This window comes from Amblyomma mixtum, chromosome 3 (genome assembly GCF_055824585.1).
Source record: "Amblyomma mixtum isolate Tamu chromosome 3, ASM5582458v1, whole genome shotgun sequence".
In the NCBI taxonomy this organism is placed as follows: Eukaryota; Metazoa; Arthropoda; class Arachnida; order Ixodida; family Ixodidae; genus Amblyomma; species Amblyomma mixtum.
The window spans coordinates 326,424,281-326,439,650 of record NC_143014.1 but is presented as its reverse complement, the minus strand read 5'-3'; the positions used below and the strand labels follow the sequence as shown (position 1 = coordinate 326,439,650).

The 15,370-nt window shown below is 46.0% G+C and overlaps 1 protein-coding gene across 1 annotated transcript in view; it reads right to left on the bottom strand.

Annotated features, from left to right (window-relative positions):
- The window catches only part of LOC149355855 (nose resistant to fluoxetine protein 6-like), a 102,698-nt gene that overhangs the window by 45,117 nt on the left and 42,211 nt on the right, over window positions 1–15,370 (bottom strand). The window contains exons 3-5 of the mRNA XM_089577704.1: window positions 11,982–12,096; window positions 7,585–7,672; window positions 3,037–3,137 (exon numbers count right to left, since the gene is read on the bottom strand). Coding sequence (XP_089433830.1) covers window positions 3,037–3,137; window positions 7,585–7,672; window positions 11,982–12,096 — 304 coding nt within the window. The remainder of the gene's footprint in view (window positions 1–3,036; window positions 3,138–7,584; window positions 7,673–11,981; window positions 12,097–15,370) is intronic.

Below are 15,370 nucleotides of genomic sequence, written 5' to 3'. Positions count from 1 at the left end.
CACATATTGGAAAGCTGCTTAAAGGGTCAGTCTACTCACCGAGACGAGTGTATAAATAATGGCATATTCTGGTAGTTGGCACCCTACAACATCAATAACTAGGGGTCTGCGCCCGGTTTAGGCAGGAATTTATATTTTATTTCGGCGTTAAAAGTCGCGTAAAAAAGCATGGTGGCGACCCCAAACGTCCATTTTGTTCAAGAAAGTGGTAGTCTTTTTTCGTAGGAGCATAAGTGAATATACTACGTACCATTTGTATGCCCAAATGTCAGAGAAACACACGTTTTGTTCTAGTAAACTGTAGAAGGCGTACCGCTCGCTTTTTCTGTAAATCACATGAATATTTATAGTTACACGTACGCAAAACGCAGGCACATTCCCACTTTTAGTTCACCGTATGCTAGCAGAGACGCAAAAATAAACTCAGCCTATAGTGGCGCCATCTGGTCGTCAGGACGGGAACCATTGCTGTAAACAAACCGACTCTCCACTTAAGCATAGGAGCGGCAGAATCGTCACTCTAATTATTAAAATAAAGCAAATTTATCTCTTATATGTTTTCTTATAGGCGAGATGAGACGAAGCGAAAGACAGGCACCCCATTTATGGCCAGTGAACGCACTGAAAAAGGCAGCAACAACGAGAATTTAGTCCGAAGCGAGAGGTCCGGCTTCGACGGGCACCGCCATGTTTGTCGCCGCGCGGTGGAAATCCAGATGGTTGCCAGATGAGACTACCATCTCATACAGATGTGTTCCCACATTCATAAATTCTATTTTAAAATGTTCTACCGCACTCCTTGGCACCACAGCTGGCTAAACGGTAATTTGAGTAAAGAGCTATCGATTCCCGCAAAAAAAATATGGTCGATAAAATTCAGTAGACTGACCCTTTAAGGCAAAGACCGAAAACTCTGGGGTAAAAATACTTTTTATTGCGCTTTTTACTTTAATACGATGAGCTCTGAAAAAAAGTCCTATTTCTCATTTTGACTTCTTGGCGCGCATGCGCTTCGCAATGTTTACAAGCTTGAAACAAAAGAAAGGGAAAAGTTTTACGCCAGTGGCTACTCTCTATGTATCTGAGAACGGCTTGGCGGAATCGATGTGCTCGAGGCACTGCATTCTACAAGCGTTCGTTTCGGTCCCAAAGAAAGGCAATGAGAAAAAAGCCATTCCGTTCACATTTACCAGTGCACATCGTCAACTTGGGGAGGATCACCAGGCGGCGGCTCCCGATGGCGCCGCGTCCTGTCAACTGCGCGCAGTGGCGTGGCACGGCACGCGGTAAGAGCGGTGGCGGTAGCGGTACGCGCTATGCTAAGAAGTATATCGCGCAGGTCGTCACTCCGTCGCAGTATCTCGCGCTCGAGTTCGGCTAAGTTAGGAAAGCCAATTGATCAGTGTTTTGTTCACCGCCGTCGGCTTGACGGTGAAGCGTCTCTGAGCCAGCTGGACGTTCACGTGGTTGTTGTAACCATGGAAACGGCGCTGACAGCCTTGGCAAGAACCAGTTAGAGGGAACAGGCAACCATGGTGTCCCCACTTCCACGACATAGTCAGATAGGCTATTTTGATTGGTTCCACCCAATGGGGTCAACGTGGAAGTGAAATGGGAAGCGCCGCGAAAATCGAGTTGAGGGCAGCATTTTGTGTGCTGGTATTTTGAAATTTGTTCATTAAATAAATGCCGTTCCTATGGGCCGATTCCTGTTTCAGTCAGCATCTATGTGACATAAAGAATAACCTGAAGTATAGGTGACATCATTTCAAAGAGTGTTTCATAGCCCCTTTAAAGGAGAAGTTTAACGTCCAAGTTGGATTCGAAAATTCTCCACTGTTGTCCAAAACTCGTGGTTCTGACACTCCCAAAACTAGTGCGCAACGTACAGTGGGTATAGACTGGAAAGTGGGCATTTTGCACCCGCTACAGGGATACCTTTTCCGTTGTCACATTAGGGCTCATAGTAAACTTGCATGAGTGATGATTTCACAGAACACACCGAATACAAGACAAATAACTGCTTTTCTAGTGTCACCGGAACAGCCCAGCTCCATATGCTCAACAGATGTCTTGGACCGTATTTACTTGGTATTAATTTTATTAAGTTCCGTAAGCAAAAAAAGGTCTGCGCTAGCACGTAGCGCCTAACCATGACGTTCTTGATGCTAACGTGCAGCTAAGCTGTGCCCTCTACTGCTCCTTAGCGAGGCAGACAACGATTATATGCATGTGGAATACTCTGCGGTTTGTATCTGCGCGGAGGAACTGCGATATGCTCAGAATGTATTAAGTCGTGCACCGAGAGCTTTCTTCATGCCCCACTTGACAACTGGTGTGACTGCTATGTAGCGTTTGCACGTTTTGAACCGTGTTTAGGACAGTATTAATAAAGCTGCTAATTCTTGTTTCATCCTGGGAGCAAATAACTTTATACACGCAATGGAGTCCCCTTTTCTAGCCGTCATAGGACAAAGGAAAAGCAGTTTGTGACTTTTCGATTTTGTAACACTTATGTGCAAGAGTAAATCAACGCTCAAGAAAGGAGGGCATGTCCACAGTAAAGCTGGCTGGACCTGCCAGTCAAGGACGTCGTGTACATCGAGTGCAGCTGGAAACAGTCATCTATCGAGTGGAAGCACATTTGGTTCCGAAGTAAAAATGAATCCTGAAAATTGTGCAGCCATTCTTCCGATGCCTTCGCACAGAGAGCAATGTTGGTGGTGGTGGTAGTGGTTTATTTAAAAAATAAAAAAGTGAAGCAAAAGAGTGTTGCCGGCCGCGGCAATTGCTATCTAATATCTTAAGCACCCGAGCTGCAGCCGGCGGAAATGAAAGGGAAAGGGAGAGGATAGTGAGGAGAAGTACAGACGGGAGCGACAGCAAGAAAGGACAGGGGAGAGCTTTGCACACTATTCACAAAATACAAAAGTAATCAAGTTCGTGCCGCTCGCGCGCTAATGTACAAGCATTGTCTGAAAATAAGTGCGCGCGAGCGGCCACTGCGCACAATCACAAAAGAAGTAAACTCAGTACCTGGTTTCCGTTCATATAAGCCACGGTCCCGCAAGCAGTCCAGGATGAGGTCACAAGCAGTGGCCGTGAGGACAGCTGCAATAAATGCGCCCAGAATTGCTCTGAAATGAAAATTTGCGAAAATTAGCTTGGATAAGAATGCCTCCAATTTTCTATGCAGTAACTAATCGTGCGATGCACCTTCCATCAGTGTGTGTTCCAGTACAAAACGACAACGCGTGCGAGACAAAACTCTCGTTGCCGTCCACGCGCTCATTATGACGTGCAAGACACAACACGCATGCGCACCTCGTAGTTTCATGACACACTACAAGTGCCGCCTCTGCAAACTCAGGCTGATAGCTGCTAGAGAAAGAGAAAGGCTACCTTTGGTTCTGTATGTTTTTTACTGCTATGTATTTCGCAAGCTACAGTGGTTTGAAGCGAAAACTGCAGCACACGAACTACAGCAGCATGTTGCAGGCCAGATTAATTGTGATAGTAGCAAACTGAAGAAGACGTAGCCCGCTCAGCTTCAACCTCTCACCTTACACTAAAGTTGCATGAAATGCACTAAGTACATCACGCGGCCAATAGCCGGACCGAGGTCGCTCCTTTGCATCTTTTCAGAAATTACTGTTCTGAAGCCTGGGAGCTCTAAGGCATTCAGCCCGACAGAACCCGTACGACGAAAATTGTTGAACCTAAGCGCGATCATCTGATATAGAACAAGTAAGGAGATGTGTCCTGTGACGCTGCATTCATCTTAGTTAGTTTAGGCGAGGTCTCCCGTTCGTAAGGCCGTTTTAAATTATGAAGTTTGCTAAGTATGTTGTAAGGCCGCTGCTAAATTCTAGCTGCAACTACTGTGTAGGGCGCTGCCCTCGCGGCGGTGGCTGTCCATTGTGAACGACAGCACCGCCGCTACCTTCAGGGCGCCCCCACCCCTATCCCCCCTTGTGCATACGCTAACGTCGGAAAGGCGCCCGATGGGTCAACGCTCATTTCCAGCTACCACGGTGCAGGGCGCTGCCCCCGCGGAAGGGGCTGTCCATTATGAACGAAAGCCCCTCCAAGCACAGTGCAGTAGGGAGTTCGTCTTTTGACGCACTGCTATCTTCACGGTGTCTCTATCAATTTGTGGGGGAAAAGAGGAACCCTGTCGTAGCTGGTATGCCGAGCCGACCGAGAGAGCCCAGGAAAGGACGATTCGAGCATTTTTCTGGCGACGTGGGGAACGACATGCATTCCTCACTTTTATCCGCCCGCTCATCGATCACGCTTGTCCGAGCGCCCCACCGTCTGTGCCGTACCGGCTTCTCTCTCATCTACTGTTTGCATATGACAAGCACTGAGGACAGGGGGTACGCATCTGTACCAAGATCTTGACTTGCATTGCGAGTGGAGGGGGGGGGCGGCGGTGTGCTTGGGACAGGTCGGAAGGAGAGCCTCAACGGGAGAGGATGAGCATGCTCTTTCCGACGAGAGAGTGGTGTTGTATTGTATTTGTTCTTTATTTTTGTTTTCTTAGCGAGACCCTGGGTTTGGGGCTGAGCTCAACCCACGGGGTAGGTCAGTGATTGGAGAATTGATGCTTGGGGCGGGCCACTTAAAATGACCGCCCCATTTCTTTGTTTGTTACGGTTATAAAAACCGAAGTAAACGGATGGAGACCAGCCTGAGCTGGGGCTCCATGCTTAGCATGTAACATTCTGCTTCTTAGGCTCTAACCTGTTAGGTAGAAGAGTAAAGTTGCGCAAAGTTTGTTTTTCCTTTTTGTAAATTCATGTTTGCTGTTTTCCAGTTTTACTCCTTGTACATGTATGTTGTAAATATATGCTATTCTATCTCATCACCTACAAGAATGCCTCCTGGTCTTCCCCCACGCCGAATTAACTAGAGGAAGGATTTGAGAGCCTTCCTGTGAAGAAACGAACAAACTTTACTTATGTCATATCGTTTATTAGTATAGGAATGAGAAAATTCGAAAATCAAGTGACATATTATGCAAGAGCTGTCATTTAAGCACTGTAGAAAATTGCGAAATTGTATTATAATGCTTCAACTTGCAGCGCTCGGTGTCGCTTCCAATTCTGTTTTGTGAAAGAGCGTCGAAAGCTTGCCTATACTCCTGTGCTTGGGGCAAGCATTCTTATTTTTTGTTCCCTTCTTCCGATAGCGCGACAAGCCTATAACACGTTCATGTTTCTAGAGAAACTGCGCTACTTTTTAGTGCAACTCCGTGGTTTCCTGCATAGTATACTGTGCTTATCTTGAGAAAACCGGACATGAAAAACGCATTTGGAGGTAAAGCAATTGAGAAATAGCGCTAGGAACTTTATACACGGTCTGGTATCTATTCTAGGGATGGAAAATAAGACATATCTGGATTCTTCTTTGGCGTCTACCATAAGCACCTTCCAAGTGCTTAACACAAACATTTTTTTAATTGAGATGCCACAAGAATAGATGCATTAGTAAGAGCGGTGGTCACAAAACGATTCACGGTAGACGAAATATGCATCAAAACCTTAAAAAGAAAGTTTCAGGTTGTGCAACGCCCTATGGTATTCTTGAAGCGTAAGTTATGTAGAACAGTGGCGATAAGTACCGGAATGCCATTACTTCCTTTCGACGGTCGTGGTAAGAATGAGCAAAAGATATCATTCGAGATAGGGTAACAAAGGAAACACAGCCTTAAGATTAAAATCTAACGTCGAGTGGGCAAGGGGTAGATTGTGTCGTCGGAGGTAGGCCTCATTAAATGTTTTGTAAAATCTACGAATACGAGGCGTTTTACCGCTAGACAGCCAAGATCTCTACGTATGGTCTGATTTCTTTTTATTTTTGTTGGCACTTCTATTTTATTGCATCAGAACTTGCGGATTGCATTACTAACTGCGTGAGCGATATGAATAGATGAAGTGATACTAGTAGTGGTTTGAACGCGAAGGTATTCATTAAAAGGTTGTGTATTATTTATATGAAGATCCTGCATGTGTTGCACCGGTGAAATAAGATATAGGACGCTCATCAGGGGTTCAAGAGAAGCATTTTGTTCTTTGCTGCCGAGAATGCATTGAGCGAGAGGGCAAAGCCTGAAAGGCCGCAGCCGCGCAGCAGCGCGCACACAAGTTTTAGTCTTCTCGGCGTTTTCAGAATTTGTGAGGCTCTATGCTGGACATTTCAAACGAGGTGGGAAGAGTTAAGTGGCTCCACTGCCGCTCAGCTCGCCGAGCCCAGTGTTTTAGACTGGCCGCACGATTTCGTAACCTAGCTTATGTCTTTGTCTCCGCGAGCACAGTCGCCTCATCACAAGCCCAGAAAACACTAAACCCGCGCCGGAGACGCGCGTCGTAGCCACTGATATCCTCGCGTTTACCCGAAGTTGTTCGAATAGCACAAGCCATCAGCGTTTAGAGCGGATCAATAACTTACTTAGCACTGTTTGGTGCGGTGCAGTTGCACTCTTATTCGGTATTAATTTCAGTCGGTTTTGCAGCAATTCATACAAACCTAAAATATCAACCGTAGATACACATTCGGTATTCCGCGGTACACCAGATGGCTAGAATCTCTCAGGGCAGCGCAAATTGCCCGACCTAAAAGGAGCCAGCATTCGAAGAAACAACAAAATGAAGAGAACCATCACATAATATAAATCAGTTCACATGTCAGCAGAACCTCCTCCAGCCGCCACACTTTCTACGTATACAGGGTGTTTCACCTAAGACTTTCTCCAATTTTAAAAAATAAGCTTTTTGAAATAGATGCGCTCTTTTTCTGGCATAGCATTGTCAGTGGTGTAGTACATCAGAATGCAGCTAAGACGTGCTAACTAGCAGGCTTGTTAACCAATATTTAATATTTAATAGTTAACTTTTGAACTATTACCGTTGGGCTTCTTAATTATTGAGAGGCATGTAGTCCACCTTAAGTAATGTCCATATCCGTTTTTAGAATTTCGAGGACGTGATTATCCTCGGCGCTGTGGCCCAACAAATTTTGGCTATTTCGACGAGTTAGGTTCACTGGAGAGGTTGCTTTGCCTGCAAGCTTCTCAAACCGCATGTATTTTGGCGCGATGTAGGCGAAATTTGTTGGGCCACAGCGCCGAGGATAATCACGTTCTCGAAATTCTAAAAACGGATATGGACATTAATTACGGTGGGCTACATGCCTCTCAATAATTAAGGAGCCCAACGGTAATAGTTTAAAAGTTAACTATTAAATATTGGTTAACAAGCCTGCTAGTTAGCACATCTTAGTTGAATTATGATGTACTACACCACTGCCAATGCTATGCAAGAAAAAGCGCGCATCTAATTCAAATAGCTTATTTTTAAAAATTGGAGAAAGTCTTAGGTGAAACACCCTGTATTTTAGAACGAGGCACTGAAGTTACGCATTGCGCAGCCGTACGACTGAAGGAAGGACGAAGGACCTGTATCCCAGAAATTAAATATTATAACACGCCGTTAAACTACTCCCTCATGTCTATTAGTAGAATGCCGTTCAAAGTTGCGGAGCCGAAGTCGGAATCAACCTGCTATTCGAGAGGATACTTACACTGCCACAATTTGTGAATTGTTCAGCGACACTTCCTCCTGTACTTCACAGCCCAGCAGAGTTGTACTGAGGTGCATCTTTCCACTGACTGAAACAAAAAGAAGCAAAGTTTCAAAAATGGTCGTCGTTGGTGCTTAAGCAGCAGAAGGAACGTCCGAAACCTATACTTTCCAGAGTTGCTAAGGGTTAAAGTTAGAAAATCAACGCCTAGCTATTTATATATTTATTTTCCTTCTTATTCATAGTCAGTGCGAATGAACAGCTCAGCTCCTGGAAGTGGTGTGTCTCCTACAGGCTCTCTGCGACCACTTTTTGGGCGCGGAGCCGCGCCGTCTGCGAGGTGTTGGCAATCTGCTAGCAGTGCTAGCGCTGTGAAACCCTTTGACGAGGTGAACTTGGCGCGTGATTCAGGGTGGCCTTCGACCTCCTGTACTCATACTGTGCGCCACATCGCTGCTATGCGGATAAGCCAACCTACCGAAAGCTTAGCAGCGGACCTCAACTCACGTCTTTCGCTCCCGCCGGCGTTGCGGAAAGCAACCGCAGCTCAATTTTAATGGCATTATTTATAGTGTAGTGGCAACAGGTTCAGACATCTTATGAAAATCTGTAGCTAGTTTCATCGCGCTGGCCACTGCGGCGTCGATGCGAAGCAGGTTAGGCCTAGAAACGCAGAGCGAGCGGTGCGCTTCTAAACTCTAGCGGGCGGCACGTCGCTGCAAGAAGCATGTCACTATAGCCTGGATGCAGCGTGTTCTTGCGTCTAGGTTACAAATAAGCTTATCTATTGACATTTCTATTTATAGAATCATCCATTTAGCGATATATTTCGCGAACCCCTTCCAGCTCGATATACCCAGGTTCTACTGTGCTTCACGCATGCGTGCTACTCCAAAAATTACAACTCAATGTAATTGTGCACTCACTGCTTGGCAGCAAGGGCGCCCACCTCTGCACTAACAAAATGGCAGTGGAGTTTCGTTTTCGAGTCCACACTCGCAGCATAGAAATAACTCTACAGCGCCAAACGTCTGGTAGTATGAATGGAAGTGTAAGGGCATGAAGGCTGGATAAGACCTATGTTTTTTATCTTAACTGAGGTCAAATGGCCGAACAAGTTACGCGTATTGTCTTTAAAAACCTTGCTCCACCAGGCCACAGCATTTTCTTACAGTCTTCCAACCCACACGAACACGTTCGCTGTATTTATCAATACTGCTGTCCGCGTCACGTGTGTACTAAGTCAGAGAGATAATTCTAAGCGAGAATTTTGTCCAATCCCACGCACGTTCAGGATAAACACTACTGAAAAACGTGGATTTCACTCGTCCAGTCACTATTGAGCTGCAAGTGCAAATGTTGCGCATGCCATAAGTGAAAGAAGAGCTCCTTAGAAAGGGAGCATCAAAACAGAAATCTGCTGTAATATTGACATCACACTCCTTTCTACTTCGTTAACACCAAATAATATTCATCATATTCTACTTGTTCCAGATTCTTTTGTGTGTTAGCCAAAGTAGAAACATAACTTCCTTGTTCTTTATGAGGAGCTGCTCGAGCAAAGTGTGAAGCTGTCCGAACGGTGACTTGTCAGACTTCAAACACGGTCTGTGTCACACTCCTGTAGAACATGGACGTCGACTTCAAATTATTTTTAAGCGCAGCACTGGCTCTCTTTCAATTTCGGCATAAAAGTCGTAAGAAGGTGAAAATATGACCGTTCTTCAGTCAACGTTCTCTAAGCGCAGCTGTTCCATTTCATGCAGGTGTAAATGTAAATTATCTTTGAGCCAAAAGTACTTTTAAATGCACAAGGTGTGAAGCCCCATTTCTCCCCAGATAGATACGCACGTGCATTCTGAGTCAAAATTCTTCAGGCCAAAGGCTTTTCGTTTAAGGGGCCTCACGGTGCCATTAAAGAATAATGGGCATTGAAATGCTAGGAAAAGGCTTCATCTAGCTGTAATGAAGCTTGCTGCTTGAATGCTCCGCATAAGGGACATTCGTTCCGCTAAACTGAATGCTGTGGCCTCAAGACTTTTGACTGGCGGTGTATACATGTTCGAAAAACGTGTGCATTTCTTACTAATTTATTCGCCCTTTTAGTTTTAAGCCCAGATATTCATCCTTGCAACATACAATTTGGATATTTCTTAGTGCTTGCACTTTCAGCGCTAGTTATTAGTTGTGTGCTGGTGGGTTTCTGCTTGCTGCGGTCAATCCACACAGGACATCGGCAAAATTTATCGCCAGTGAAGGCCCATGCACCCCCGTCGAAGAGCTGGACGCAGGGAGTGCAAGCGTTAACACGAGAGGCGAATTCTGCAATCATCGGCCAGGCCAGCAGCACGTTGGTCTGCTGCGTCGTTAGATGCAACAGCTGTACGACAGGGATAGAACGGCGCCGTAGACTGCGCTGGGAAGGAGGCGCATAAGCTTGGAAACGCATTGCTTCTCGAAGCGCTGGGATGAGCGGTTGCTACGGGCAACGAGCCTGGACTACCGTGTGCTTTCTGTAGCGCCGCCCGGGGTGTGCTTTCACTGCGCTTACAGTTCCAGAATACGAACCTCTCGCACTGGGACCGGTTCGCACCTTTTCTCAAACGCAGGCATCAGGCGCCATCTTCCGCCGGGCTCCCAAAACGCTACGAGGTGCCTTTGCTCCATGCACAGCAAGCGTGCTCTGTAACCGCTGAGAACGCTTAACATGTCGTCCGTGTCATTCTTCTCGAAGTACATGAAGCCATCTTGGCCCCACTATGTTCTCTACGCATACGTTAACAGCCAGACGAAGAGAAGCAGCTTGGTTGTGGAGCGCTGTATGCAGTGTGGGCGACGTGTGTCGACAGCTCTGCGCTGCGGAGTATTCAGCCTGCATCGTTTCAAATCAAGCCTTAAAAATGCCGACCGGCGTCAAATATTAACTGCTGCGGCGCACAGAGCGTAATACGAATCGAGCGGAAAAGCACGAGTAAGTAATGTGTTTGAAATGATCGACCTAAGTGCGTGGCGATCGCGATACGTTTAGCATTTAGTGACGGGGATATGGGAAAAAGAAGGAATGCTCCCAGAATTCCGGGAGAGGATGATTAAACGTCTCCTTTGTGGACTTGAAAGTCTGCTTCTTTGCTACTAGTCGCTCTGCCGCTCTCCTCCTTGCAGAGGCTGAGTGAGCCGCAGCGGTGCCCCACTATATACGTGTGGTAACGGCTGGTTAAAGCCTTCGGCTCGTGCCCCTAACCCACGGCGGTTTACGGCCCCTACCCACTCTAGTAACCACAACACCGACTGAATGAAGCCCTTTGCCAGAAAGACAAGTGCAATTCGAATCTACAGCGTTGTTTTTCTGTGTTTACAAGTTAGCGGTCTCGATGTATGCGGTGGCGCTAAAATAGCGTAGTGGCTGGCAGTATGCCTGATTGAAGACAACGAATTTGGTCGAGTCGGGAAAATTCGCCATGAACCCCGAATTTCGTAATATCTCGGCTAAGCGCGTTCGTAATTCATGACGTAACAAGCCAGCCTCGGAAGGTTTCCGACAGTGACTTGGCAAAACTTATGCTGACGTTTCAATCCATTATCCAATCGAAAGTAAGTGGATGTTGTGCCTGATGACAGCGTACAGCTTCCGGTACTCAATGTGCGTGTGGAGGCGATAATCTTTATTGGTTACAAGAATAAGGCTACTTTATGGCGTTTGTAAATATACCTTGTTATCTGCCCTTCCTGCTTGGATCACATTAGGTCTGCAGTACTATGTAAATAAAAAAATAAAACACAACTCGTTGAAGTGCAGCATATAAAATAGAGAAATACAGAAAGCAGAGAGCAATTAACAGACTGGACAAAGATGCAGGCGATCAACAGAACACGGTGCATATTGAGCAGCAGATAACAAGCCGGGAAAACAACTAATCATATGCGGCTGTGCGCGCATCCTGTCAGCTAAGTGTTCTGTGCTTTTTGTATTCCTGTACTTAATACGCCATATTTTTTCGTCTCGCGTCATTCTTCTGTTTTTTGGGTATTTCCTAAATCAGAGAAGATCAGTCATTTCCTAGGTCATTATTACACTGAAGTGGTAACAGACAGAGGCGGAAGGAACGTGAGAAGATATAAGTGCTGACCTAGTCTCTTCGCGTTTCAGTGCAAATTGAATGCACTGCAGCTCGCTATTTCACAATCCTATTTCAAGTGACAGTTCAGCGCTAATACTGTCCTCGCTCGCCTTCGTTGTCAGGAGAGCCTGAAACTGTGCGCAGACAACGATCGTGCCATCCGTTACCTTCTTGTACGTCTTTCACGTATAACGGCCCCGATTTGCAAGGCTAGACATTTACTAAAATGGTAGAGACAACAGTCCGCATGGAACGCAACAGCACCAGTGGTATACGTACCGGCCTGGAGTATCCTTCCGATCTCGGCTGGGGAGCACTGGTCTGGCACGCAGATTCCCAATCGAAGCCTAGTCGTGTACAGACCCCAGGACACATCCAGGGCCTCCTTCACCGCCTGCACGCAAGGGTATGGCTGTATTCATTTCCTCCTCCTGACCTTTGGCTGGGCACTGGCTGCGCAGCCATTCGAAGTTTTTGTTTTCTTGCCCGGGGCTTGCCCCTCAAATACACACTCGTGCCTCGTTCATATGGACACTTTGTTTCCTATGAACATTTCTCATAAAGCCAGTCTTCCGTAATTAAAAATCGCACAGAAAAATATTCAGTAAAAAAAATACGCTACAAATAGGGTGGCTAGTGACGTTGAAATTAGACGCAATTTATAGATCTCTAAGCCCATTAGCCTGGTCGCCATTATATTTTAAATAATGTGCAGCTTCACACGCCCCTGGATCTATGTATGACAAGTTTGATGGCGTTTCATGGCTAGATGACCTAGCTCCTGATACGGCTGTTCACATCTTACGACCCCATGACTCCCTCGGCTTTCTTCTTCTGAATTAGGTTTTCAACATAACACTAACAGTAAGAGAGTTTAAAAAAAAAAAGAAAAAGCTTTCTTCACACTTACTCATGCAATACAGCAAATGTTAAGGGTCGTAGACTCGCCAACATTGCACTCTAAAGAACGAAACCAGAAAAGAAAAGGGCCATCAGCAAGTGATTTGCACTTTTCTACGGCATTGTTTTGGTGTCCTGCACTCGAAATGTAGGAAATGAAAAACATCTCATTGTGGCAATAGAGATTTCTTTCACACCACTGTCCACATTAACGCTGCAAAATACATGCGTCCCATTAGGCTGTGTGCATTTACCCCCCTCCATTGTCGCGGCAGAGAGTTTCTTTATTAACGAGGTTAAAGACATTGAATAGTCTGGTGCCCTGGAAAATGTTTCATAATTCCAGTTGCCCATATTACCTGTGGTTGCATTAACGAGGCAGGACAGCATACAGAGTCAATAGTGCAAAGTGAGCTGCGGGTTTAAACAGGGTGGTAGGCGTTCCAACATCAAAACTGCTTGAGTTTGGGCGCCGGTTGCGCGGAGCAGGCTTGAGTATGCCTTTATTTTCACTAATCTAATTACACCTTTAAACATTCTCAGCTCTACATATACGTTAAAAAGGGAAATTCTGAGCCGTTATAAGAAATATAGAACGCGGTAACCCTACGAAAAATGGCTCCATTGCAGTAGTATAATGTTGACGCTCGCGCCCACTCATGGCAGCTGTGAATGCGCCTTTTCCGCACGTCGCGAAGCACAGTTATGTAAGCTAAGCGTTCGCCCCCTGCGCTGAGGGCGCGAGAAATATGGGCAGCCCACAGTTGTCTAAAGAATTCCATGGTTGTCAGTGTATTCTAGAGTACTAAAAGAATGTAATTACACGTTTCAGCCCTAATGCTGACACTATTCATTAATAAGTAATCATTTGGCTAATTAACGATCACAACGCTGTAGTGTGCACTAGGCAATGAACTGCAAACTATTACTCAGTGCCAGGTCAAAGTATTAGGACTAGTGCGTTTATATGAGAGGAGAAGGGCAGGAAGTAAAGAAAACAATTCCTCCAGTACCATGGGCAAAAGTGCCGTCCAATAGCACGCCAAGCAAAGTATGCAATTCTGCCCAAAGGTTTGAGAGTTGCAGAGGCCGAGTGGGGTCACGCGTCTGCACGAATTAGGTCTGACGCTACTCCCATGTTTTAAAGCTGAAAGTTTGGTCTGGAACCTTGCACACTCTGTTGGAGGATACGTTTTGCATGACGGGCTGCAAAAATACTACGCCCGCGTAGGTAGTGCAGCGTAGCGGGTGCTTTCAAAAGTGGTGAGCGCAGGCTTACCTTCTCCTTGCCTTTTAGTGACCACCGGTAGTGGGGCCCTCAAAGTAGATGTCACATCGGCAGCGCTATTCCACCGCATATAATTACAAACATTATGTGTGATCAATCCCTGCGCTTCTAATATATAACAATGATGTGTATGCTGGTTGATTCAATTGGTGACTTAAAAGACTCCTTAATCGATTGAATTATGTCTCCAAGCAGCATATGATGCAAGTATCGCACGGAATGGTTACGAAGAAATATCGCGATAAATATTCAAAACCTACCATCTTTGGCCGCTTTCTCACCAGATATCGAAAGCACTGTGTGCTTTGCGTCGTGCAGCACCTATTTTTGTGGAGTGGAGAGTAGCTGTGCGTTTGAATATAGAGTTTTCAAGTACACCGTTCCTGAAGTGTCATGGCTTGCTTTTCAGCCGTGTAGAGGGCCGCTTCTGGCACCCCTAAAACTCTAAACCTGTGCTGGATGAGTAGGACCCTCACCAGTTAATACGTTCCGGTTTTCACGGCTCCAGTGGAGGCTTAATTATAGGCTTCGAAAGCAAATCATGTGGCCAGAGACTTTAGGGCAAAGCTTTTCATACATCTCAGTGATACGTTGGTGGTGAAAGAGCACTTCGGCAAACTGGTTATGTCTGTAACGTGTGGCGTCGAGGCCGAAATACTGGTGTTTTTTTCTACGTATCAAAGAAAGAAAATATTTTCTAGTCGAATGGCACCACGGCCTGTAGGCCCTTTGGCAATAATATCGAGCTACTTTGCGAGAAGCCCTTTACAACGGTAGTTTTTACAGCGACATTCTCAGAAAAACCGTGGACGACGCTTAAAAGCAGTGCGAAACTATTCTCCGGCGGTGCGCAAATCTTGCCTAAGGCGTTTCGTCTGTCAAATAGCAAAGAGCACGAGGTGAAGCTCATAACTCTTTCACTTTAACTATCGGGCCGCGAAATCGAAGAAACGCCACCTTTCGCCTTTTTCCGCGGTGCTTCTGTTTGAAAAACAAGGACGGAAAAACTTCTGCGCAAGAAAGAGCTTGGTCCCCTTCGATATCGTAGCGTGCTACTCAGCCACAGGTTCTACATGGCGCCCCTCTTTGCAAGATAGCGCACAAGCTATGTATTTCGCATGAATAGAGAGCGCACAGATAAGTTTGCTAGTCAGTTGTTTTTTTTTCCACCCCCCCCCCCTGTAATTCCAGACAATGGCGCTGGGGGTATGATAATAAATAAATGACGTACAATTGGAGAGTGCATCCATATTGTTCAGAGCACACAGCAGGTGTCCTGCGTTCACCCCAGTCACTGAAGACATATGTTCAGGTTCATTCTTGCATCACCATGTTTGCCCAGTAAACTTTTAGGCGCAAAAGAGTGATGCGCGCTAGACTATGCCACCACCATACTGCGCAGACCCTTTTTTTTAGGTATCTTTGAGAGTTTCTGTGCAATCTTGAAAAAAAAAAATACGGACGGAGAGACTCTAGACAA